The sequence below is a fragment of the Platalea leucorodia genome (genome assembly GCF_965183815.1).
Source record: "Platalea leucorodia genome assembly, chromosome: 3".
Classification (NCBI taxonomy): Eukaryota; Metazoa; Chordata; class Aves; order Pelecaniformes; family Threskiornithidae; genus Platalea; species Platalea leucorodia.
Genome location: NC_138825.1, coordinates 8,802,996 through 8,830,991, shown reverse-complemented (window position 1 = coordinate 8,830,991; position 27,996 = coordinate 8,802,996). Strand labels below are relative to the sequence as shown.

Below are 27,996 nucleotides of genomic sequence, written 5' to 3'. Positions count from 1 at the left end.
CTGAACAGATGCCATGATTAAGTGATGATCATTACTTTAACTGATCGTCCCGCTTGCTTCAGTCTGGTAAGTATGGCTAGGTCAATGCAGACTGAGAAGAAAGAAAATACAGTAGAGAGAATTTTCTATAAAAGCAAGCAAACAAACTTTTTAAGGGTTTATGTGGTTGTCCTGAGATACACATTACTTTTTCTTCAGGAAAGCAGCTCTCATTGCTCTTCACTCAGCAGTGATTTTTTTTTCAGTGCTTTGTCCACTCTCAGCATTGGCTTGCTGTTGTCAGAGGAAGAAAAAATACTAAATTGGGAACTGGTGCTACTGATCTACTGTAGCTCTTTCCCTAATAGAAACGCTATAGAAAGGGTCCCAGCCACCTGGGGAACGCTGAGTGCAGCAGTCAAAAGTAGATTTCAAAAGAAATAGTTGTCTGATTTCAAGTCTGTCTCTGCCACCTGTGTTCATCTTATTAAGAAACCTCCTTTCGCTTTTGCTGCCTCTTTAGCTGCTTGCGATGCCTCTGCGGTGGTCTGACCACTTTTAACTTTCAGTTTCTGCTAGAAGGTCGTAATCAAGAGATGCCTAATGCTACTGATTGTTTTTTATTTCAGTTTTAAACCGTTTTTCCCACTTGAACCCACCTGGACCGTGAGAGAAGCACGGTCGGGGGCTGCCATTTCTGAGCTCACCAGCCACGGATTAAAGCAGGGTTGAATAGTTTGGTTGATCCAGGCTGTGCATTCCAAAAGAGGCCCTCCGGTTTCTAGGAATAACCATACTCGCAAGTATTTCGCTGCTGTCCTCCTTACAACTGGGGCCCTGCATTTGTAGATCATCCAGGCCGTGCTTAGCTTTAATCCATCCCTAGGGCTTGTAGGCGGTTTTCAAATGAGAGGGAGTCAGACAGAGTGAGTTGCTTTTGAAATCCTTTCTACAGCTCAGATGCCACTTGTTCAACAATTCCTCCTGGGCATTTGGTCTGCTTTTCTATTAATTTTCTTGTGGCAGGAAGGGGAGCTAAATTGAAAGCAGGGGAAGCTCCTGATTTAGCCTGTAGAAAAAAGAAGAAGAAATATACCCTGAAAGCTGTTTCTTCTAAAGGATCAGCAAAGAAGTAGTGAGAAGGAGAAAAGACAGAATGTAAATTCCTCGTTGGACTTCGTTGTGGGAGGGTAAAGAAGCATTCTAACATCAACATTTTAGACAAAAAACATAAATTCATCTTGAGTCCCTCACAAAGGAACTGTTTCTAATGGCAATGTGTATCGGATATGAAATACTAGAACCATTTTATTCTGCTGGTGTTTTTAGTAGCATATTTAGGAGTTTATTACTGCGTGATTCTGATAGCTTTGAGTACATGGTACTGTTGTGCACCTGACTTAATGTCTTAATTGGCAACTGAGCGTAGCCTTGATTCATACAGCCACACTGTGGTGGAAGTGCCGCTGGAGGGATGTGCTTGCTCTTTGTTCCTCCTAACTACAGAGATGATATTTTTAATGAAATTCACTAAGAGGGGTCTCAAACACAGATGGCAGCACAAATCTGCCGCTGTTGCCATCAGGCTGTATTCCTGATCAAAGGAAAGGGCACGGCCCGTTTCTGACTGCCATGTGTCTCTTCACGTTCATTCACTCTGTACCTCAGTAGCTGGGCTGTGAGGGACAAGAACTGACAGCAACCAAGCCTATGTGTCTTTCTCAGCAAAAGACTTCGCTATTGCGTTGCTAGTCCTGAAGTCTGTTTTTTCTCCTTGGTAGTTGTTGCTTACTAGTATGCATAATCCTACTCGTTCTATACTCCTACTTCCTTACTAGTATGCGTAATCCTACTACTTCTTCAGTTTCTTTCAATAGTGAGGGTTACATTTTGGCCCTGAGGAAGGGACTAATAGATTTAAAATAATCTATTACTTTAGATTAATCTCTACAGAAGTAGAGTTGAATTTCTTAGGTAAATAATAAACAAAACAGAACTCCAGATAAGTGAAACGCTTCTTAATTCTCCCATCCCCCAAGAAACACACAAAAACCGAAATGGCTTTTAAAATGAATAAATGTGGTAGCTATGAAACAAGGTGTTTTTCCTCTACAATTCCATGACTCGTTCATCATCCAGCTTTAGCAACAAGTGAGGTAGGAGTCCTGTAGATAATAGTCTAGTTCACCGCATTCTCTTGATTCATTCCCAGAGTACAGTCTATGGAGTGAATTATTCACAGGTCCTGTAGAAAATACATGATCGTGTAATTAAAGACTGTATTGTAATGCATATGGGAGAAGAGGATGAATTAAGATAGCCTATTTCTTTCTCTTCCGGCCAGGCCCCTTCTTGCTTTTAAATACCAGCATAAAGAACACCGAGGGCAGAGTTGCTGTCTCTTAGCTGGAAGGTATAGTACCTCCTGCGAGGAAGGATCACTAATGGCAACAAAAGTCTTGTTCTCTGCCCCAAATGTCCGTGCTGAAATCCGTAGACTTTCCTTTGAGAGTAATGTATGCTTAGTGTGGTCACACATAGGAGGCTGTGAAGAGGTGAAGCCTGCCCCGCTTGAGACATGGCAAAATGCTCTGTGTGCCTCATTTTTTGAAATAGAAGAACAGTTTTCCCTTAAACCCAAGCTGATGGGGGCAGAAACCAGCCTGCAGCAGATGCTCCAGCACGGAGAATGGGAGCTTTGATGGTTAAAGTTTTATAAGCCACTGGAAAATAGGATTTTACAGCTAGCGTCCGGGAAGCCTGAGCAGCCAAACAGGCACCTCTACTTACAATTAGCCAAATCCTGCAGTTCTATTCAGGGAATTTTTCTCAGATGTCAGTAGTAGTTCTGTCTGTACGAGGTCTAAAGTGTCAAGAAGCAGGCCCTGCAACTTGTTAAGTTTGTCCTTGGAACGAAGGCCAAAGTTCCTGAAAAATTACTTTGAATCTGTCAAGGCTTCTAATGGAAATCCTTGCAGCACGTTAAGTATAGTGGTGCTTTGGGATGCCGCTACAATAATAGGGTTTCTGTGTATTAATAGACAGCTGCATGTCAGCAGTGAGCACGTGGCAGTTAGTTTTGAGGGGGAAAGAGAAACAATGAAAAATGGGAAAGGTAAGCAGACCTTATGAGACTTAAGAACTGCTCCTGCAATTCCCTTATTCTTTAAAGGAATAGCATCATTAACTTTCCATCATTTTAGCTTCACTATCTTGGCAGTTGCTCATTTAAGCAGTTCTGCATTTTGCATCTGCCTTTTTAATTGACATTCATTTGAGAGAGCTATTGATGCCTGTGTGGGCTGCTGCAGGAGCACCTGCACTTTCACAGTAAGCCTTGCACAACAAAACTACAGTTTTCTGATCTTGGTTGTTGCAGATTCTTTAATGGCTTTTCTTGATTGATGAGGCTGGTGTGGTCTAATGCTCCAGGAGATGGGGGAAAGACTGATTAGGAAGTTTCTTCTCAGTTGTGGTTTTCTTTGTGGCTTTGGATAGTAGACGTTTCTTCCTCTTGGAAGACTAAAGTGTCTCAATTGTACTAAACTTTTGGTTTTAATTGTATTGAAAGTGACCCTGGCAGCCAGCAGGATGGTGTTATTTCTTTGTCCCATTGACTAGAGGGAGAAGACATAACAGGAATTTGTGCCTTATCTAACATATGTATGCGTGAGGGAATCAATATCTCCTTTAATAATTGATGATTATATAAATAATTAATTTATTGCTTATAAAGGAAGAGCTTATTTTTAATTTTCAAAAGCATTTCATTGAAGTGCTAGGATAGTACAAAACGTAGCTTTGGCATGCCCACAGATTATAAAGCATACACCTCCTCCCTGGTGGTGTGTTCCATATTTCCTCCTCTCCTCCCCTTGCCTCCCAAATAGCACCTACTGCTTTTGTGGCAGGTGATTCAAAATTTATTTTGTTATTCCAGAAACCATACCTGCGTCAAGCTGAACATAGTAAAACATAGGACAGAAATTTGATATTGTATATGCACCTTTATAGAATACAAAAAAGCTCATTTAGCAGACACCCACTAAGGAGAGGAGCAGCTTCACTGATATAATACGGAACAAAACAGCTTTTCGTATTTAATGTGTAGGCTGTCACTTTAATGGAAATCTCAAATATTTCAAAGTTGTTTTCTTGGAATAGATTTTTTTTTTTTTTTACCCTGGAATTGTCTTGTCAATCACAATTAGACACAATCGAATTTCTTTCAGCTGCTGCTCAGTGTTTTGTCTTGGCTGATCTCTTTGTGATAAGTATTTTGTAAGGAAGCCAGCCTGCAGAGCAAGAAGGGTGTCCGTGTAACCAGTTCCCATCCAAAACATAACAAGTTAAATACTCAGCTCTGCTTCTCCCTTCATCTTTTAAGGGATTATTACTAGTAAGCCCAAACCAGACTTCACAATATTTTGAAATCTTTTTTTCTCCTCCCCTACCTCTTCCTCCACTCATCCGTACAGTAAATGTTTTCTCATACTTTGCAGTGGAAGTTCCTTGTTCCTCTTTTAGCTCTTTGGGTAATATTATGCTTAGAGAAATCTTTTTACATTCTAAACCATCGTATCAATAGCTTTCCTAATGCTGGCATTTCTAATATTTCCTGGCATGCATTTCCAATATTTCCTAATATTGGCAGGATGACTATGTATATGCTAGTTGTCTGGAAAACTGTTGATGAAATGTCTGCCTGTCTTCCAGGAGGCAATGCAGCATTCAAAAGTAAGGAGTGGGTCTGTTCCATCTCTTCAGCATGTCGTCTGGATGGTTTAACCCATTAATGCAAACGTGAAAAGCTCTGTGAATGTACCTGTGTTTCCAAATCATTTTTTCTGACGCTGTTGTAGATTTTTTTCCAGTTGGTCCATAGCAAGATTGCTTTATTATGCAGAAATTTTTTTTTTCTGGTACACTTATATGTTTTCCCCTCTGAGTAGGAGGACATTATTGAGACATATAGTATAGAGAATACTCAGCCCTGACAATCTAATGTAACTTAATATCCTTCTCTTTGCACTCCAGTCTTCCCAGAAGGAAATCAAAAATCTTGTCAGCAGTGATTGACTCATCCAATAGAGTCTTGTTAAAGAGGGTGCAGGTTCAGTTTCATTTGTTGGAGGGCAATGTGCTGGTGTTTCAGGTTATCCCCATCTTAGGTACTGAAATATCAGTTAGCGCTTGCAAGTATTTTAGGTGCCCGATTTCCATTTGTTTTCAGTTTGATTTGGCTGTGTGAATACCTTAAAAACACAGGGTTTGGGTAGAATGTTATGGGGTAGTTAATATTTCCTTTTTCACTTCCCCTTCTGTGTGAAGGAAGCCTTATTGTTTTGCAGGAACTTTTTTGGCAAAAGTTCTGTGATTTTGAGCAGCTTCTGACCTAGTTGTAGTTCATCCATGAATATCACCGTTTCTAGATCTGGAGTTTTTACCCTTAGATAAATCCAGAAGATATAATTAAGACCAGCTAGTGCACAACAGACCTGTTAAAGACTTACCTGTCTTCAAAATGTCAGCTTCTGTAGAGCTTTTTGTTAAATATTTACATTTAATGTCTTTAAAAGTCTGGTTTGCAGCATCTGGACAAACTGTTGCTGAAGGATTTGCTTTGAGTGTTTCATTCAATTCTTGGATTTTCTGTATGGCAAATTTCTGTTAAAAAGTATCTTCCTGCATGAGCACTTCTCCAAATCTTTGATTGCCAAAAGCTGGAACTTTATTTTGTTTCCAACTGTTTTTCATTTCCCCTCGAGTTCTCATTTTGTGGCTGTGTTCACACAGCATAAGGAGACAAATGTGGAGATGGGATACATTTCAAAACTCTTCATAAAGAACAGTGTTTTAACTTCTTATATTTTGTAGCGGTCCACAGGTGCTCAGTGCTTAATTATGTGAAGAAGCAGCCTGATGCTGTAAGGAGTGAAATGGGCTTATTACTACCCCTTAAAAGCTTATTAAAATCCTCCTTCATTTCCATTCCTGAGTTCAGGCTACAGTATCAGACCTCTGATTTTGATTAGATATTAGCATGGTCAGCACGAGGGTTTGACAAGGTGATGGTGGTCCAAGAAGGGTGCTGATGTGACTCAAGAAAATACCATGAATCTTGGGGAAAAAAGCAATGACTGGTCTCTCCTTTTTTGTTTTGTTTTGATTTTTTTTTTTTCAGTTGAATGTGGGGATTTGTTTTGAAGAACTTTGAGGTTTGTTTTGAAGAAGAATTTCTGGTCAAGTGAAACAATTCAAAATCCCATACCCTAGCCATTATGGGAAGCTTGATGGCTCTAAGGAGCCAGATAAGCTATCCAGAAGCTTTAAAAAAAATCAGGATACCTAATTGTGGATTATATTTTGCATGAAGGAATGACATGTCCTTAGTTGTTTGTTGTTTGTTTGTTTGTTTTTTTTCCCAGCAGGATCCACCTGTCATATGTGCTTCTGCAGCTTTTGTGGTGACAGCTTTTTAATGGGAACTCAGAAAACCAGAGTTTGGAATATTGATATGGCAATTGCTCTGCAATATTCATTTATTTACTGATTCCATGCTGCAGGGACACTCTAAATTTTGTGGAAAACAATAAATCTTATACTCGGGCAGAGTGACTATCACATAACCAAGAATTATCTGTGTTGAAGAGGGGCAGCATATAGTTTCGGTTTTCTGGTGTTCATTTGAGTTGTTAATTGGCCTCTATAGGAAAGCACAGATCCATTTGTCTTTTTGCTTACATATACCAGCTTACTTAATGTTTGCAAGGAAAGCTTTTTCCATGGAGAAATGCAGCTGATAATGTGGCAAATATAAAGTCGCACTTTTGGACAGCTGAAATGTAGATGTTTTAAAATGCCCAGCTGAATTATAGTAATCTCTCTGCCATTTACCTCTATTTACACAGTCTTTAATTACGTGATCACATCGTGGGCTCTCATTATTTCTTTCTCTGGTTTCAGTCAATGGAGAGATGGCTGCAAAATCCAACATGGAGTTCTGACGTGGAGGGAAGGAGGCTGTGGTCTGATGAACCTTGACTAGTTTAAGAGTTAGGGTCATATATAGGGAGCATAGCAGAAAGGCAAAGGAGGATTTTAAGGTTAAAGATTCCTTTAACCCCGGGAAAATGTATCTTATTGTATCCCTAACCCAGGGAAATCTGAGAGAGTTTCTCCCTGAGGAATTTCCTTTTGGCCGTTTTCCTTTAAAGTTGCCACTCTCTTAAGACCCTAATTGATTAGCTGAATTTAAGACACTCATTAAGACACTTAATTGAAATATGCCTGGGAGAGAATTTGGTTATATTTGGCTTTATGTTTAAATCTCTGTAGTTTTGTCTAAGTATAAGCTGCTTTAGATAGGAAATCTAAAAGTTTTCTCTGTTTTTAAAGTAACGTATTTAAATGTTTAATGCCATAGATTGCTTTTGGTAAAGCAATATTGAAGTTTGTCCTGAATTCAACAAGTAGTATTTAGAGGTCGTAAGCTTTTGTTTACTAGTGATCTTTTTGGTCTTAATCCACCCGTCAACTGGTTTTCATTAAGAAAGGACATTGTACATGTTAAATTCAAGCTGACTTAAATGTCACATAGTCGTGGTTGGCAACATTTTTAAAACATATTTTTAATGTACTCCTGACAGTTTATGTTAATGAAGCATTTAAATGAATATTCAAACACCTAGTCTGCTTTTTATTGAAATCGTTAAAATTAGACCCATCATGAGGTATTATTTAACTTCTGAAAATATAAAACTCTTAGTCTCTTGGCTGCCTTGGTTTAGGATTGAAAGAGTGGATTTGCCCTCCATCTGTTGTGGTTGGTGATATTTACTTGCCAGTCATTATAAGTCATTGAAAAGTGCTACATTGTACTCCATATCAATGCATTAATCTTTTATTTTGAGTTCACTTAAATAGTGGGATGAATTACCTCCACTAGATCTGTAATTTTGAGGTGCAGTAGTACTTGTCAGGAGTTGCTGAGAATTCAGGTGAGAGGCAAGGCTTGTGATGATACGCAGCATTTGTGCACTAATGTTTTCAAATCTCTGTAGGGTTATAAAAATAATGTAAAGCTTTGCCACTGCAGAAGAAGAACTTGCCTCATTTTTTACAGTAAGTAAATATAACAAATGTCATACCTCCTTTGGTGAACATGACTTTCTTTTTTATTCTTTCGTATTAGCTGGCAAAAAGTAGTCCCCTGGAGGTTTTTCTGAGAATGCAAAAAAGATGACAGCTATCCGAGTTAGGGTTCAAATCAGTCAGCAAATTGCAAAGGTCAGTGATTGCCTCTTGAGGTTTGAGTAGATTGCTTTGCATTTTCTCCCAAAATATACAGCAGGTTTGTATCTTTAAAGGAAGTGTTATTTTCTGTTAGTAGCTGGCAAAGCTGTGCTAACTTACTGTCATCGTCTAAATGGGCCATGAATTTAAAAAAATACTCAAGTCTGGCAAAGCTGCAGTCTGCCAAGAATGCCGTACACTGTAGTCTAACCTACATAGATCGCAAGCGTTTCCCCTCCCTTCTGTTTTTTTTCCCATTCAATTTTAGCTGAACTTACAGAAAATGTGATGGGAACTTTACACTTCAGTCAGTATTTGGAATGTCTGTCTTGCCTATGAAATATGGCTTAGGTTTTTGGGGGTGGTTTTTTGTTTGTTTGGTGGTTTGGTTTGTTTGTTTGTGGGTTTTTTTTTTTTTTTTCCTTCCATTAGAGACGATATTTCTTCTGGCCTTGGTGTTAGGGACTGATGCCAGATTATAGATTTCACAGTATAGGTTGTTTTTATCTAATTAATTTTTAAAGTACACTTCCCTTTGATACAAGTTTCCCATGAATATATTTTGGGTCTTATACTCTCGTCATCTTGTCCTTTCCCTCCATCTTATGCGTGTTTATCCTCTTTATTTGTTTGACCTAATCTTTTTTTTTTTTTTTCTATGGATGCTTTTATCTTGTTTGGCATCTATACCTGTGATTCGTTATTGTTTCTAATTAAAATTGAGGTCCTTCTATTACGATCACAGTTCAAGTATGTGGCATCCCCTTATGCTGTTCTTTAAAGCAGTTAAATAACTATATTGGGCTATTACAAATTAGAATGACTTGTTTGTTTTTATTTGTTAAAATTGTGGAATAAACAGTAGTTTCATTAAATGTAATTAAAGGACATGGGCATTTCCTCTGTCTCTTCTCCTAGCTTTCAATCGTTGTGCTGTAAATGCTGCAATTTAGAGAATTCAAGTCAATTGACACTATACTATGTATATGTATACAGTTTTTATTTACATTTTTATGTACATATACATATCTTGTATACTGTTAATGATAGAATTTGAATTTTGTATTAGATAGGGTTTATTTCACTGGAATTTGAATTAGGGGAAGATGTGTATAGTTGCTAAGAAAAGTTTAGTTTCCCCAACTGAGTTTACAGGCTTTACAAAAGAAGATCAACAGCAACCCTAGTCACTTCATGTCGTACAACCAGTTGCTACTGCCATTTGTGCCAGCTTAAAGCACCAATTATTTTATGCTTTGGGTACACAAAATCAAACTGAGAGTTTTTAAAGGGCACTTTATTCTGTCTTTTTGTAGCATCCTCGAATGTTTGCCTCGAGATCAAAGGGAATATATTTTTTTTTCTATTTCTGACCTTTTAATAGTCCTTTAATTTGCATTAAAAAACTTCACATAAGTGACAACTCGTATTTGCTGTCACTGACCTAGTAAAACCTAGTACATTATTTCTGGGGAAAAAAGTAAAATGATTATACCTTCATCAATTACCAGAAAAGTCATTATAAACTCTGTTCTCAAAATGAAAGAAAAACAGTCTGCTAAAATCCACCTAGCGGAACTAAACATTTAAAGCTAAATGCAAATGTTAAATTCAGAACTGCTACTCTGACCTACGTTTATTATGCTGAAGTAAATTGTGGAGGGACTCAAAACTTTGACTAATATTGCCTCCTGAATGGCTTATATTTGCAGGACTAGTGAGGAGACTTTAAGGAATGCTTTTGTTGTGAAGACTTCTTTAAAATGATATATTTATTTCTGCCATATGTCTTTCAAAAATTGGAACCATCATAACTACCTCCTTCCCTGTAAATCTGTTGGCTTTTCAATAGTCTTTTCCTATTTAATTAATATTTATAATGTTGTCTATAGTCTGTGATCGTTTCTAGAGCTAGCCGGCCCTGGCTTGTCTGCTCAGTACGTGCTGGATCTGGTTCTGTCCATCGGTGATCCCTGCTACAACCAGCTGTAGGACCAGTTCTCATCTCTGAAGATGCCAGTAAAGCATTTGACCCTGGGACACATAGGAAACAATTTCCTTACTTAGGTAGTGTGGAGATTAGAATTTAAATAAAATAAAAGTGGTTATACAGAGGATGTGATGGAAGCGGTGGTACTGGGAAGGGAGGGAAGTTGGTAGTAGTGAGTTGGTTTTGGATTTTTTGGGGGGGGGGGGGGAGGTGGTGTTGGAGCTCATTTTTGGCTTGATCACGTTTAACAATTTCTTTAGGTGTGTTAACTGGTGAAGTTTTCTGATATTAAAGCTGGGAGATGTAATTGGATGGAATCACTGTAAGGATTAGAAGAATAGAAGGGTGATTTATGGCAAATAGTTTGCAGTGCAAAAGCATCAGGGCTAATAAGAACTTAATGCACCATGGAAGGGGAGGAGGATGGCATGAGACTTTACTGTCATCAGATAGTACACCCGCGTGAAAGACAAATGAAATCTTGGAAGGATCAGACAGATGTTTTGTGCAGTGAGTGGAAAATAGGGGTGCTGTTGTACATGGTGCTGGAAAAATGGCATATACGCTGGGAATGTGGCATGTAAGTCATCAAGGTCAAGGAAGATGGCCTTGAGAGGGGATGCGTTAAACACCAGGGTATGGCGAGCCCGGTCGTATGACAGGAGATGCTTGGAGTTTGGCCTGGTATAACCACAGTAAGGAGAGTAGATATGACTGCTGTCAGTAACTGTATCAAGGAATAAATGCCAGAGAAGGAAAAGAATTATTTCAGCTGAATGTCAATAGTGATGCAAAATACACCAGTATGAACTGACTGTTGGTATGTTCAGACCAAATATTTGAAAACAATTTACATTATATAATGGATGATAGCCTGAGTGTAATCTATAAAATGATTTATTGTGGTATTTGGGAACTGCACTTCGTAACATAGGAGGTAACTTCCAGTTCTTTCCCCTCAGGTAGGAGAAACATTGCCAGCATTTTAAACAGAGGTAAAATTCCTGAATTTTTACTTAAATTACAGAGCTAATCAAGTAAGTTTTCTTGTGTTTTGTAGGGCTTACTGGCAACTTCACTAAATTTTTAGTATGCTCGCCTCATAATATTGTGAGTGCAACTTTAATAGTTGGCCATATCTTCTTTGTAAACATAAAAATTAGCATGCAATGCAGTGAAAATTCAGAGGAGTAGTCCATCTGTTTATGTAGCACTTTTCTTTCAGAAGAATTAAATCTAGAATTACTCAGATAATTTCTGTAAATAGAAACAGAAGTCCGTCTGCAGTGTATTCCTCTTAAATCTTGCTATTTTTAATCCATTAAAAACCCCTCCAAAGATGAGGACTGTACCACCCAAATAATGGGAATAAGCTCTGAGTGGAAAACAACAGTTAGAAACCTTGTATTTGGAAGGGAAGAGAAATAATGTAGAGATGGAACTGGGCCGTGGCCTGCAGCTGTTTTGTACAAGGGTGGTGATCCTGTTGCGTAGTTGAAGACTGGCTTTTGTCAGAGCTCTTAGGTAGACACTTGACTTAGTAACTCTTTTTTTTTTTTTTGACTTAGTAACTTTTGACTTAGTTGGTGCTTTGCAAGCATTCGCTCAAACACCAAAGAACACGTGATAGAAATGCTTCATGGCTTTTGCATCAGCCTCAAGGTTTTAGCAATTCTACGAGTCATGCAGAATTGCGTGCAAGTTGAAGTCCGAGACCAAAGTTAGAGAGGCATTTTCATGAAGCACAGTTATTGTTTACCGACGCTGTATGGAATTTAATGTAGTTGCAAACAACGTTTTTAAAGCTTACATAATAAGGGAATTGCATGCTGAAGGATTGTCTGTCTTAGATAAGTAGGCAAAAAATTCCCCTGTTTAAAAAGAAGGGGGGGGAAACATGGTGATAAACAGTATTTTTTCATTTGCACTGAAAGCTTTCATATTTCACAAGAGTGTTTGATTAACGTAAACAAGCGCATAAATATATGGAGGGTGATACAGGAATAAAAGCATCACATATCCCAGTGACATACCTGGAAAATTTTGTAACGCTAAAGATAAATTAGACTTCTGTGGAATGCACAGATGATGCATACAATACATACAATAATATAATATTTTGTTTGTCTGAGTTCCTGATTATTAGATAATTTAGTTATGGTGTCAAAGCAATATATTAATATGGAAAATGGCAGAATAATTTAGCTTGTGTACTTCAATTGTTTGATGGAAGCTCTAGTAATTTATTCAGCTAAACTATTCCTGGGTTTTATTCTATAAAACCTCACTGGTATATAATTTAGCTTGTTTGGCTTTATAATGCAATGGCAACCCGCAGCTAAATGCAGAAAGAATTTACAGGTTAACAAAGTTTAAGTGAAAAATTGTTTGTGCTGGTAAATTGGAGTGTAGTTTCTTTAGTTGTCTGATTGTGAGTGGATCTACACAGGTTTTTACTATCTAATGCAAATTAAACGTCATGAATTTTTTGTCTTAATAAGGCATGCAGTGTACCTTGTTATTAAAATATAAAGCTGTGAATGTAGATAACACTGATAGCATTGCTATACTTTGTTTATGCCAAGAATTGGAAAGCTATACGTTATTCAAGGGGATATGATCTGAATGAAAATGCATAGGGTTGTTGGGCTAGACCTTGTAGAAACTAAGAAGAAGAGAGGGCTAGGTAAAGACAAACAATAAAAGTAACCCTCCAAAGATTTTTTTTTTTTCCCCCCCCTCTTGTTTTCTCAAAAATGTCAGGAATTATGGGAGGTTTCACAAATTGAAAAGTTGGGGAGGTGGCCAGGAAAGGAGGCATTTCTCTTCAGTCAGAAGTGCTGCTTCCATGTTTGCCCCTTCTCAGCACAGTCTCTTGGAAGGTAACCACCAAAAGCAGAAAATGCTGCATAGTGAATCATTGTATTTTTTATATATATATATATATATATATACACACACATATATGTGTGTGTGGTTTTTTTGTTATCGCAAATTTGAGTTTAAAGGAAGATTTTTCTTACTCCCCCAGAAGACACGATAAAACCACTTCATTGTATCAAAAGAGCAGTAAATGTGAATGAGAAGTGTTTTCTTACGTTGATTTTTATGCATAGTAGCTGAAGAACTCATTGCTGTAAGAATTTTTTTTAAAGTGAAAAATTAGCAGGAGTCAAGAGACTCAGAATTTGTATTGATAACACAAATTTCTAAGGTGTATTTACTGATAATATACATTAAGACACTAAGAAATCTAGTTTTAAATCAAACTTGAAACATTCTTGTCCTCTGTGCTGTTGTTTCCAGTGATTTAAAGGGAACGCGAAGTGTACTGAACACATAACTGGAGGAAAACCAATTAAGAACTTCCCTTATGTACAGTTTACATCTATATATTTTATAGAGAGCTTAATGTTAGTGCCGGGCCACTGAGTATCTTCAGACATTTTTGTGAACTCAGGATATAATAGCGTATTTTCAATGAAATCAAATGCACCCAAAGTATGTGTTAGTGTAAGAATCTGCTCTAGTGTAGTCTGGTTAAATATTAACGCAAAAACTTTTGCTGTTGCACATTTTTACCCATAATTTCTTTAATTTGGTATTACGCGTTGTTGCATAATTTAAATATAGGCATCTGGACAATTTACTTAGCCAGCATAATGTTATGTTTTACTGAAAGTGTCTGCACAGTGTATTCTTAGGACTATGTGCCAGCAGCTAACTGTTCAATATTTAAATAAAAGAATTGAGCTTTTGCATTGGAAAGTGTAACAGAAATTAAACTCCTTCAAGAGGTTCTGTTCATTAAAAGGGCAGTGTACTAATTACATGTACTCTTTCATACGTGCTGGGCGTGTAGCAGCATACGTTTCACTTGACTGGTAGATTGGTCAAGGAATGTTAGAAATGTCTTTTGGGCTTATTTTCTTTTTAAATTTAATTCAATACGCTGTTTGTTAAGAAAGTAAACTTGTGTGATTCCATTTTTGTGTGTGCATTTCAAGAAATAGATTTAAAGAAATCCTATGTATCTTAGAGGTGTTGTTTGTCGTAGGCACTTGTATATGATGAAGATTGAACTCTACAGCTCAAATAAGTACTTTACACAGAGATTTTGTTCCTAAACTACCAGAACATATCTTAGCTGTGAGCTTGGAGATGCTTCTGTATCGGTTAATACAGCAAACTTAATACATCAGTGCAGAAGGGATGAGATTTCACAATAGCTCTTACATCTCTCACAGAAGTGTTAATGAATTTACTATATCAGGATATTTCTGACTGCTGAGTCAGAGCTGAATTCAAAGAGACCATCATTTAAATATACAATATAATCCCCTTATTTTAACTTTGACTCAAGAAAGCATTTTCTTATGTACTGACTCAGAATTACTTTCTGAGTTTCTATTCTTCATATAAGCCCATTTTGATTTAGAGGCTCCTAAAGAAGAAAACCTTTTTCTTTTTTTTTCTTTTTTTTTTTTTTTCTTTCTTTGTCACACAGTAGCCATTTATATTAACTGGAGTGCTCCTTTGCGGATAATACTTGGCCTGCTTTATTTTCCACAGTTTATGGACACATCTTAAATACTGAAGGAGTATGTGTACACTTTTCTGTTCAAGCGTAATTCAAGCTAAGATGCATGCAGTACATTCAGCTTTCTTAAACTGTATCTTGAGGTTTTCATAAATTTTCTGAATTGGTGGTGTTTTAATAGGGACAGTGACCTTTCCTGCTCTTGTCATTTAAGTTAGGGATTCACTGCTTCTTAAAATTGTGTTGCACAAATGAAAGTGAATCAAATCATGGCTCAGACCTAATCATTTCTCTGCCTTATAATAGCTTACAGACCTTCAATTTATTTCAAAGGAGGTCTGTCCTCCTTTAGAAACATCTTTCCTGTGCTGTCGAGGATGAAAGAGGGACAATTTGGCTACTTCTTTCTGGCCTTTTTCTTCTCTTTCTCTCGCTGTGGGAGAACAGAGTAATAAAGATCTATTGTTGATGAGGTTTCTGTGATTTTGGTTTGGGGCAAAAGGGCACAGTTTGGCATTTCGAGGCTTCCTTGCAGAAGCTTTTGAATCTGGAATTAAATTTTAAGCCAAACGATTAAAGTTTAGCAGTAACTGCAGATACCTGATGAAGATTCAGGATTTTTAGTAAATTGTATCTGAAGGTAAAAGCTAATTTACAGCAAGTATTAAAGAAAAAAAAAATTATAGTTAATTGCAACTACTCTCCATTGCATTTATTATAATGCTTCCATCAACAAGATGCATTCCATGTGAATGGTAGTCATTTACAAAATAAGGGTTTAGAAAGTCAGTTAATTTGTGTTCTTTAATTTTAGATCTGAATAAATAAGCAACACATCTATTTTAAATCACAATTATACCTGCCTTATTTCTGAATATAGTACAAATGTAAATATTAAAATAGATATTAAAAGTAAATATTAAAAGACTGGAAAATGAAGAATCTTTTTTTTGTCTTTATTCTTAATTATTTGTGAGATATTTTTCTCACCCAGTGGTAATTTCTTTGCCTCCTGGGATGTCTATTTTTCCCTCAGTCATGGATGTTCGCAAACGCTTTGTTATCCTGGGGAAAAAATGTTCAGCTCTTAATATTTTATCAGTTCCATTGGGCCGAAGGTGCCAGCAGTTATGTAAAAGTCTACCAGTCCTCAGTGTTTTAAGTCTTCAACCTCATCGTATGGGAACATTATAAATTATGTATAACAGTAGATGCCACTCAATAAATATTTAATATGTGATAGGTATTTTTGACTGAAATTACTTTTTCACTCGAACGATGATTTAAGCTGTATTTTTTGGGTTTATGAGGTGACACTTTTATAATATCAAGGAATAGCTAGGTGCATTTTGAATGTCAGAGAGCTGCAGGGTAACGTGAATCGCAGCTTTTTTCCTGAATGCTGGAGAACTTTTTAATCCATCCATGACCAGAGCGGGATTTCCCGGTCTTGTTTTGGAGTGTCTCTTGTATGTTGTGTCATCATCTCATCTTACCCAGGTGTATCTATACTTAGAATTTTTTAAACAGTGTCGATATTGATGATGTTTTGTACTGTGCAGGGAAATGAGATATTGCATCTGTTTTCTTCTTTCAGATTTGTCAAGTTGCTGTACTTGGAAAAATACATATAACTCTTATTTGTTTTTTTGTTACAAATAGTGTAGTGTCTTGGTTGGCTCTGGAGAAGGCATACTGATGACTTGGAAAAGGAGGAGTCACGCTGCTGTCAGAAAACCTATTTTCTGTGTTTACTAGCACCAGGAGAAGAGTGTGCGTCTTGTAATACACAGAAGTGCTACTTGCTGACGTTGTCTCTCCTTCCTGGCTTGTCAGTCTTCCTTGGCTCGTAAGGGCTCGGCTGTTTTACATAGAAAAACGCATTCATTTTGAGAGGTGGTGCGTGCACACATTCACAGTCTCTGTTGCCGTTATCTTCCAGGCCTAGAAGCCAGCAGGATTTTGTTTCAACTGGAAAAATACACTTTATAAATACTAAAACTTCTTTCCAAGCTATAATTAATTTCTTATTTATTGAATAGACTGTCTGATCAGTACTACGTCACATGGTATTCTATCCGAGGTTGAAGCCTCCCACTTGTAGTCCTGGTGAATGATGCTTCATCCTACAAGTGGCTGTACACTGTTGCCCAAAGGAATTGTGAAGAATTGAAATTATATGTAGCAAATATTTCCTATATTTATTTACTGTTGTCAGTGCTTCCCTTACATTGGATGCTGTTTTAACTGCTTAGGCTTGCTGAGTTTTCAGATGTCTGGGGTCTTTTTATTGTGCAAGGTTCAATTTATTTAAAGGATTGCCAAAGAGTTTTCAGTTTTCTATTCATTAGCTGTACTGAATTCTGAGGTGTTTTAAATTCCCCTTACCATTATGCAAGGTGGTACGTAGCTCACTTTTAGACAGTGTTGCTTTATTATGCTCTTGATTGATCTTCCTTATCTGGTGTATTTCAGCTGTTTGTCTGGTTTCCTTCAAATAACACTTTCACAGATTTCCTGAACAGCAAGCTTGGAATGCTCAATGGAAATACAACAGTCGCATTGAAAATGTAAAAAAAAAAAAAAAAAACCATAAAAAAAACCCCACTTTTTTTTTTTGTGATACTACAGAGAATAAGTTACATTAAATGTGGTTTAGAAAGAGAAGGAAGAACGGTATTTCTTGCATATCCTAATAAATAGACTTTTGTCCTTTACAGGAACAAACCTTGGCTCTGAGGAAAGAAGGGATAGGTGTTGTATTAGATTCTGAACTGCCTCATCTCATTGGCATTGATGATGATCTGCTGAGTACTGGCATCATCTTGTACCACTTGAAGGTGAATACATATCTGTGTTTCCATAGCCTTTACATGCCTTGTGATTTTTTTTTTTTTTCCAGTAGACAAATTGTAGTATTAATTTGCTATCTAAATATAGTGCTCATTACATTTCTCCAATATAGTAAGAAAATCTCATTATGTTTCTCCGCTATAGTGAGAAAAGCCCTTAAGAGGTTGTAACTGATTCAATTAAAATATCTGTTAATTTACTGTTTAGGCTTATCCTGAGGGTCAACTGGTTAACCAGAGATAGGCGTTTAATATTCCTACCCATGCATATTGATTTTTTTCATTCATCTCATTGTAAGGCTTCGCTTGAAATCCAAATTTAGATTAATCGCCTCAAAACTACAAAGATGGCTCTACACAAAACAGTTGAAACTTGATTTTGCTAATAAATTGCATAATAATGACTGTGAAAGCATCCTAAAAATGCTACCTGTTTTTTTTCATGTATGTTTTAACATATATTTTGTTCATATTACTCTGAGGAAGTGGAAGGATAACTTTTATCTTTGTGGGGGAGGAAGGGAGATTTCAGCTGAAAATAACGTGTGTTTCTCTCTCTTAATTAGGAGGGCCAAACATATGTTGGCAGAGAAGATGCTGTGACAGAACAGGATATTGGTATGGAATTAGGCATTTTTTTTTTACATTCTTTCTTCAGTTGTTTTTCCTTCTTCTAACATCCCAATCTGTGAAGAAACCTGCATAATTTTTCTCCCTTTTCCAGTTATTTGTCTGTATGTTCTTGCATATTTTAATTTTTAGAAAATTTGAGAGCTGAATTATGTGGGATTTGCTTCAGAGAGCATGACTTCTAGAACAGCTTGTGGGCTTAAAATTTATTCATATTCATATACTTGTTACTAATTTATTTCTTGCTTCTCTTGAAATAGCATCCTGTAAAAATACCATCCTTTTTAATACAGTACCTGTCACAATCACTGCACAGTCATTCTCTTAATCTTTGCATAATGACAGTATTGTTATATTGTTATACCTAAAGCAGTCTTTGGACTTTAGATTTGAGTTGAAGAAAATTCTGGAAGTTGGCAAAAAGTAGGTAGGCTTCCTGTACTGATTTTCTTATTCACTTCTTATCAAAGCAACTAACTGCCAGACATGGACTGTCCTGTCGCATATGTTGCTTGAAGGCAGTTTTGTTAAATAACTGCATTCTTTAATTCTCAGGTGAGAGATTGAGAGTCAGATAACTTAGTTTGGTACATTTTTGTGGGTCAAAAGATGCCTGGATTAAAATTTCTATATAAATTTCATGAAACTAGTGAACTTGTGTTGCTTTGTGGTATTAAACAATACAGGTAGAGATAGTCATACAATAGTTGAAGAAGAGACAGAAAGTAGCACAACTGATTGATAAAAGGCCTGAATATAACAGCATAAGAACCTTATTTCAGCCATCCTTGTTAGTCTACAATCACAGATTATATCCTGTCTTTTCAGTCTTAGGTATGGTTGCTTTAAGGCCAAGCAGCTTTTATTATTTCCCAGAAACCAGTCAAAAAACCCCTTATCTCTACAAATATGTAAATTTTACTTTTCTGTTTGCTATCAGAAGGAAAGAAGCATTTACTAATCTGGTGCTAAAACATAGGAGGAAAGAACGTTACACCAAAAAACCCAAGCAACCCAACACACTGCTCTTTCCACTACAATAAAACAATAAACAGCATCGACATTTAAGGCATGCAGGATGTGATGAAGGAAGGAAAAAAACATTGTCTGGAATAAAGAGAAAAGATATTCTCAACTATGTAGTGCAATATGTCCTTAATAAATTAATATCAGTATGCTAATCTTACTAGTTGTTAAGAGACTAATTATGTTATTTTATTTCTTTGTATTTAGTTCTTCATGGCCTTGATTTGGAAAGTGAGCATTGCATCTTTGAAAATCTCAACGGCACTGTGAATCTAATACCACTGAATGGAGCACAGTGTTCTGTGAATGGTATTCAGATTACAGAGGCCACACACCTAAACCAAGGTATTATTACCCAGTGTAATGGCATTTTTGATACAGCATCTTCTTTTCTTTCTGGCGACAGCACTGAAAAAAATCTGTGTGTATATAAAGGGGTTATTGTTTAACTAATTTTAATTCCATTTCTTCTCATCTGCAGCCAGATACGATCAGGAGAGCCGTGGAGCTTTTGTTCTGTCAAAGAATTGCCATGTGATGAAAAGAAAGAGAATTCTTTACTAATTTAAGCCACTTCATAATCTTGAGTATGAATTGATAGTTACCATTTGATTTCATTCAAAGTTTATACATAAAGTGAGCTCCATGCCAGATTGCTTAGGTTGCTGTGATATTAAGGAACAGAATATTGGTCTCTATAGGACGACAATAACGTCAGAGACACCTCTCCCCCTCCCCGAGCTTCAGGCCAGTCCTACTTAATGCTATTGCCAAATCCTCCTGTATGGTAGGAGATTCAGCTGGAAATTCACTGCAGCTGTAGGGAAATGACAAAAAGGGGGAGGCTAAAACTTATAGAGGAAGTTTAGAGAATTATAATTTTAATATAAAAGCTTTAAAATCTGAAAACAAAAAAGCAGCCGGGACAGCTGGGAACAAAGGTATATTATGTTTGCCTGGAACGGACTGGCTAACAAGTAAGCTGGTGAGTGCTGCAGCAGAGATTTGGGATGTTTTATCTTCCAGGAGCACCCAGAGTATCCTCCCATTTAGCAATGAGCTGAAGACTGTTTAGGAGTGAGGCTGTGACACAGCTCAGCTGCTGAAAAGCAATATCACTTTACATTCCTGGAAAGAAGCTTTCAGAGTAAGCTTATTCTAACAAAGGAAGAATGCAGTGTTGAACAAGGAAAGTCTTGCATCTTTTCTGAGCTCAAACAAGTGCTTCAAAAGTCTGCTCTCAGAAAGTGAAGAGTTTTGGTGTAGAGAGGGGACGGTGGTTTTCTAAAGTGTCTGTTTCTTCATACAGAATGAGAGATGTATGCACTTGTTTCTGTTACAGATACTGGGGGGGAAAAAAAGAAAGCCCAGCCTCCCTTGTCTTATATTTGGGTAAATCCCATTGATAAATTATTAGCAATAGAAACATAGACATTAATGGCAAATAACACTGTAAACAATAAGAACTGCAGTTGCAATGACTCATCTTTACTTTATCGTGTTGCATTTCAAAGGCAGCAGAGGTTTGATGTGCCTCAGAAGAAAGTAGGAGTTTAGATGCTATTTCCCTCTTCCAGGTGTATGTAACAACTTGATTTTTGTACTGTGAACAGTGGAAACGTGACTTTTTTTCACCCCAAATTTCTGTCTGTCTAAAGATATCTGCAACTCAAAAGAGGATAGGGTTGCTTTGAGTTACTAAATTGGGGGGGGGGGGCGGGCAGGGGGGCAGCGGCGGTGGGAGGAAGCTGCATAAGCTGACCTGCAGCCTGTGTAACCAGACTGAGTGTAACAGAAAGATGGCCGCTGTGACATCAGGTGGGTAAAGTTGATGAAATAACTAGTTTAACAACTTGTGCACAATCCATGTATCCTAGCTGTGTTAGCATTTAGTCTCACAGCATGAAGTGGCATCCTCCTTAAATATCTGCTTTAGGTAATGCTGATTAACTGCTAATATATTTAAATGTTTCCGTTTGTCGTTAATAACTGTTCGTTTGAAAATGTGTTTAGTTTTTAGACTGTCATGGAGCTAAAAAAAAAAGGCATATTAATTAATTATCACTTCCTTCTACAGATTACTTCCAGCATTTGTGAATTCTGGCTAACGTGGCCTCTTTGTGTAAATGTAACTTACTACAATATTTTTTTTATTCTTGAGAACGTATGGTAGAGTTTCTAGAGGTAATTGAATTAATGTTCACAATTAGAATTAGTCTGGTGAAGAGGAGGCTGAGGGGAGACCTTATCGTGCTCTACAACTGCCTGAAAGGAGGCTGTAGTGAGGTGGGGGTCGGTCTCTTCTCCCAAGTAACAAGCGATAGGACAAGAGGAGATGGCCTCAAGCTGCACCAGGGGAGGTTTAGATTAGTTATTAGGAAAAATTTCTTCACTGAAAGGGTTGTCAGGCACTGGAACAGGCTGCCCAGGGAAGTGGTTGAGTCTCCATCCCTGGAGGTATTTAAAAGCTGTGTAGATGTGGCATTTAGGGACATGGTTTAGTGGTGGACTTGGCAGTGCTAGGTTAATGGTTGGACTCAATGATATTAAAGGTCTTTTTCCAACCTAAATGATTCTATGATTATAAATTTATCCTCAACTTAAACCAAGTTTTCCAGTTTTTAGGCCAAAATGCCAACCCTTCTGTAGTTAACGTAATCTCCCACTGCTTTTTTTTTATTGTTTGTTAATAAAAAAAATAACTTTTAAAAATAAAAAAGTTACTTTTAGAAGGTGGTAAGATCTTAATTATTGATACATTTGTTTTCATAGTTCCAAAAGATTGCTCTGTGTAGATCAGAGATGCTTGATGACATTCAACAGGCATTCTTCTTATACATATATATATATTTATATATGTGTGTGTGCGTATGTATTTTTTTGCCCTATGCTCTGTGGTCATTTATGTGTTGGAGTCAACCAGCTAAATTGCGAGATCAGAGCTTCACAAATGATAAAGACTTTTTTTGCTTAGTTTTTGTTGTTGTTCTTAGTACTACCAATGTATTTGACAAACCTTTTTTCTTTGCCATTTAACATTCAAGGAGAATAAGAATTGTTTCTTACAGTAAATAAATGGAAAGCAAACTCCATAGCAAATCCAGTTATGTTTCTATGATGACATTTATGCTGCGCTTTGCATACTTGCATTCTGATGGAGAGCTGCATTGTGCCACAGCGGACAATTGAACCTGACGCTTAGGAAATATTTGCACAGTTTTGTCCAGACTTTTTCTTCCTAAAGAGGCTTTGATGTTGATGCTTATCTAAGTTCTGTCAAGTGGGAGTTAAGATAGTAGAGTTTTTTCTTAATAACAAAATAATACAAACATGATCATAGGATTCAGAGAAGTACTAAAAGAGAAACCTAGTTGTTCATATGATCAGTCGTCTGGGTTTGACTTGTCATGTGCTTGCTGTTAAGCCTCTTTCTCCTATTTTCTTTTAAATTCATGAAGATAGGAACACATATCTATATTAATTCTGAAATTTTAATTTAAGTTGCTTCCACCTAGTGAAGTGGTCAAAAATGTTTACAATAAATTATTTTTATCTTCATTTGAAAGTCACTGAAGGAATTTCATAGAAGTCCTCACTGTCACAAAATTCTCCTCCAGGCAGTCAGCAAGAGTAGAACAGATAAATGTTTGGGACAGCTGTGAGCATATGAAGCAGTGGTGGACTAACAACAGTTTTAGCCCTTTCACTACAGCAGTCATGACCATCAGGGATCCCTTTCAATAGGCTGACATAAAAAGTATGCCCAGCGCACTTTTTGAAGGAAAGGTCATCATTTAAATTAGAGGTGGTAGCAAAATGACTTTGCAATACAAACCTACGTATGGATTTATGAAAGCTAATCCTTTTTAGGATTAGACCCAGGTAAACTCTTCATATGGTCCAAAATTGAGGTGGTGTGTAGACAGCAAGAAGTGATGTCGTGACTGTTGTGCTTGTTGCCGTTTATTTGCCAAGACTGGATGACCTTGTTTGGGTTTATATTCCTAATTAAGCTAATTTTAAGAGGAGCATTCCTTACTAAGGACAGCATTTCATTCTCAGATGGTAAGAATTTGTTTGTAGTGAACAGTCAGTGTGCTTTTTCATACTGTGAGTGTAATGGAGTCCTTTTTCCTTTTTAAAAATGCCTCATACCGTCCAACAGATAAATGCTTGATTCTGTGACGGTTAACTTGGAAGAATTCCATGTCATGACAGTAGTGAGACATCACTGACAATATACTTCTTAGCTGGAAAGTATTGATCTTGGTGCCATTCTCTTTAAAATATCGTAAGAATTGCCAAGAATCTCATTATTTGTGACCTGCACCTTAACTGATTAAACACAATAATGAATGTGCATTGAGCAGTATGAATTATTCAAGGTTCTTCCCTCAGAAAATAGCTATTGGGTATAAAAGTCTAATGATCCCGTTTCGAGTGATGATAAACTTCAGTGTTGTTCCACATAGAGAAGAAAAATGTAAGTGAGAGTACAAATTATAGAGATCTGGAGCTTTCACGTAGGTGGATTTAAACCTGACTGCAGTCAGTAGTAGATGGACAAGTTTGTTCTTAGTCACATTTGTGGGCGTTCCCATTGTATCTGGTACTTACTGGTGGCTTCCAGAGTAGCACTGTTGAAGTGTATAGATCAAATTGGGGCAGCTGCTTCCACTGCTTTCTCTACCTATATTTATTCTTTAACTGAACTGCTTGAACATGATTGACTTTTGTGTGCGTGAACATGTGTGGGTTTTTTTTTTTAGGAAAGGAAGAGGAAGGAATAAACTGTATACATCATTTAACGTAGCTGTGACTGCATCGTTATACACTCGAATTGTCAAAATGCATTTTCATTTTGTTCTTGCTTAATGCAAGTCTTTGCTTACATCTTGTATGTCTGAAAAATTACTTGGCATTTTCAGGTGCAGTATGTTGTCAGTGAATGGTGTGTGTTTTTCTCATCAGGTGCTGTTATATTACTTGGAAGAACCAATATGTTTCGCTTTAACCACCCCAAAGAAGCTGCTAAGCTAAGGGAAAAAAGAAAGGTGAGATTAAATCAGTGTTTGGGGAAATTTAAACCTTTTTGCAATTTTCTTGTTAATATAGATATATCTTGATTGTTGTAGAATACTTTTTTTTACTTGCTTCACATACATTAGTTAATATTTCATCAAGTGCAAGAAAATAAGAGTTTGTAAGCACATCAGTGTTTGTCTAATACATTTATTTTATGGTCTGTTGTAGAGTGGACTGCTATCTTCCTTTAGCTTGTCTATGACAGATCTTTCAAAATCTTGTGAGAACCTGTCAGCGGTTATGCTTTATAATCCAGGGTGAGTATATTCTAAAATGCAATTATTAAAGTTGCAGCTGTTCTTCATTGTAGTGGTTTGAATGTTCCAAATGGCAGTAATAGAAAATATTTTGTTCTCAGGTTAATAGTATTTGCTTGTTAAATAATGAGCTTCTGAATGAAGCCAGAACTTTTCAGAAATGTTATTTGAACTAGTCCATGCTAGGAAGTGGGGTGAAGGGACACTGAGGAACTTTTCATCCTGCTTAAAACTTGCTTTTACCTGGGATTTCTCTAGTTAAATGCAAAAAGAGTAACTGCACCAGCAAACAGCCACACTGATAGCTCTAACACAAAGAAAGTTGTAGTACCTGGAGTCTGGGAGGCAACATTTGCATTATAACCAAGGCAGTCCAGCACAATAATGACATGGCAAATTTTACATTTATGCTTTCTTCAGAATTACAGGTTAACTATTTTTCCTGAGAAAAATGCATTGTAAACTGAAAATCAAGTTTTTTTGAGTTCATATAATACCAATACAAGCATAAAAAGGCTGGGAAATGAATGTCTTGTGTTCTCACCTATATACCTCCTAGTAGGTGGCCAAGCTAGAATGTGGAAAACAGTTTTATTATACAGTTACAATGACATAGACTGCTTATTGTAGAGACTCTGTTTTTAATGTTTTTACCAGTGTTCTTAAAATGACTTACAGAGAATTGATGGTGTTTTGTTCTAATTTTTTTTTTTCCAATAGCTGGTGCCTGTGTTTTGAATTGAGTGTGAGATGAGGCACTTTAACCACCTATGTGCTTTTGAAAAATTGGCCATAAATTGAATTACAGGCTCGGATAGTGCAGTTTTATTCCGCAGTTTTACTGTGGGGTTGCTCTTTATCCATTAGAACTTCGGAAGATTGGACAAGTAATAATAACTTAAAGTTAAACAATGTCTTAAATACAGTGAATATGTGTAATAACACTGCTTCAAATGTGATTGTTACTCTTTTGCTACTGAGCTACCTATAGAGATCTCAAGATAGTGAGCTAGTTGCTCATAAATTACATATTTTTTCAGAGATGAAAGAGAAGGTCAAAAAAGTCTATCAAAAAAGTCTATGTATATTTTTCTATTTCTTTAGCTTTTCTGATAGTTTGATCTAAAAACTTCTAGTGACAGTTGCTAGTATTATATTTTCCGTGGGCTGGGAAAAGTTCCTGGCTGTTCTTTGTTACCTCTGGTTATTGATCAGCTACCATGGGCTTTTCCCAGACTAATAATGTTACTCTGTTACAATACTGTTATGAATAATTGCATTATACTGCACAGTACTGACCTTGACTTTGCAGTCAGCATAGAGTAGGACAGATTGTTTCAGCACTGCCTCACTTTTAGTCTTTCAGATTTGCAGCAACATATAATGGCATGGGCAAGGCCCTGTTGAAGGTAGGCTTAAGAATAACTCCCTGCCCAAGGAGTTCATACTGCCTTCAGTTAATGCTAAATTGTGTCTTACAGAGAGGATTTTTCCTGTGACCCTTATTTAAAAAAAAAGAAAAGGGAAAAAAAAAAAAAAAGAAGAAACAGTCTTGAGTGTTGCTTGATTGTCTGTATGGTGAAGTAGATTATAGCAAATTCTTTTTTGCCTAATAAATTTTGTGGAATATAGCTTCTTTTTTCCCTCTGAGTTCTTCAAACATCTTGCCTTGGTTTTCTGGAAATCAAACAGTATAATTAAGTTATCAATGTATGCAGCAATTTTTAGAAACACTACAATTTTTCCTATCTAATTCTTGTAACTTTTAGTTTTATTTCTTGGGTGTGATTACAAGAGTGCTGTTGAAATTGAGGATGAGATTAGGTGAAATACTCTTCATATTCCCAAACACTTTCACGCCTATGTTTTATTAGACTATAAACTATGAGCAGAGGGTTAATTATTGATATTCTCCTGCTAGTCTGCGTTCAGTTAATCTTTGTGAACTGGCTTGCAGGAGTAGATACTTTGTCCTGCTTAATTTGTAAACACAAGAAAGGATTATGCTTAAGGCTCACATTACAGGAGGAATGCAGGTCTGCATGACTGTCACTTGTTTGTGAGCAATAAAACCTATCTGAGGTTGTTCCGTAGTCACCGTTATGTACGTATGTTTTTATAAGCGAGGAAGCTCATGGTTGCATATTCATAATTTAAACTCTTACCCCCATCTTTAGATGCTTTACTTATGTTTAAAATAATAGATGCCGTACCTAATAATGCACATTGCCTACGCAGTGCAGAGGTGGGTGTTGTCCTAATAGATCAGCGATTTAAAAAAAAAAAAACAAAAAAAACAAAAAAAACAAAAAAAAACCAAACCACAAACAACCAAAAACCCCAAAGAAAACAAAACAAAAAAACAAACGAAAAAAACCTCAAATATGACTGGTTTTACTGCTTTTATGACTGCTGCAAAGAGAAGCAAATCGGTAGAAGAAAGCATCTTCCGTAATTGATGCATCTTTATGGACATCAATTTGGCAACGGCAGCTTTTCAGCTTAGGTTGGGGTTCCGTGACAATTTTAAATTTATTTTTGTTGATGTTAACACTGTTTTCTTTCCATCTCCTCCTTTGTGGCAGCACTGGGGTTTTTCTGATCATGTGGTGGGCTTGTCCCAAAGAGGTAATTCTGCAGAAAGTGTTACTTTAAGGGGAACAGGTGGCTGGGGTAAATGCAAGTTAAAGAAAAGAATAAGTTTTTAATAAAGCAGACCCCAGGCATTTAGGCTTTAGTAATGATTCAAAGCCAATGGCATGGTATTTGTAAAGAGTTAGCCGGCTCGCAGAATGCTTGAGCTCTGTACTTCCAGCTAGGAGTGCTGCTTAGCAGGTGCCGTGCTGCAGTGGTTATTCTGAGTGGTGACTGTGTTAAGCCTGGGTAAAACATTCAGTAAATCTCCTCTCTGGGTATCAAAGGCAGGGTACTTGTACCCAAGGCGTTAGGTGGGGGCGAGCATCTTGCTTCCTGGAAAAGTGCAGCTGGAAAAGAATATCCTACGCTAAATTTGGGTTGGATTTTTTTTTTTCATCAGGAACAATGTAGGATGCGGTCCTTTGGTATGACCCTTTATTACAATAGATTGCGGTATCAGTTTCTCATAACATAACAGTGTACTGCCCACCGGCAATGTAGATCTAGATTAAATAGCTGGCCCTCTGGGGGGTTTTTTTGTGCAACTTCTGTAGCTGACTAGCATTCTGCCTATTGTGAATTTAGCACTTTCAAGACCACCTTTTCTTCCAGTTTCAGTATTGATAACCTAAAGGCTGGCAGCTAAATTTGCAGTTTCTGGAGGTTGCAATAAACAGCTTTTAAGATCTAGCATCTTTAGCAATC

The 27,996-nt window shown here is 37.0% G+C and overlaps 1 protein-coding gene across 2 annotated transcripts in view; it reads left to right on the top strand.

Moving 5' to 3' along the window:
- Nucleotides 1-27,996, top strand: part of KIF16B (kinesin family member 16B) — a gene marked incomplete at its 3' end in the record, with an annotated part of 141,114 nt that overhangs the window by 46,537 nt on the left and 66,581 nt on the right. For both annotated transcript variants that reach the window (XM_082306684.1, XM_082306683.1), the window contains exons 13-17: nucleotides 17,525-17,644; nucleotides 18,223-18,274; nucleotides 19,520-19,657; nucleotides 24,284-24,366; nucleotides 24,566-24,654. In XM_082306684.1, coding sequence (XP_082162810.1) covers nucleotides 17,525-17,644; nucleotides 18,223-18,274; nucleotides 19,520-19,657; nucleotides 24,284-24,366; nucleotides 24,566-24,654 — 482 coding nt within the window. The remainder of the gene's footprint in view (nucleotides 1-17,524; nucleotides 17,645-18,222; nucleotides 18,275-19,519; nucleotides 19,658-24,283; nucleotides 24,367-24,565; nucleotides 24,655-27,996) is intronic.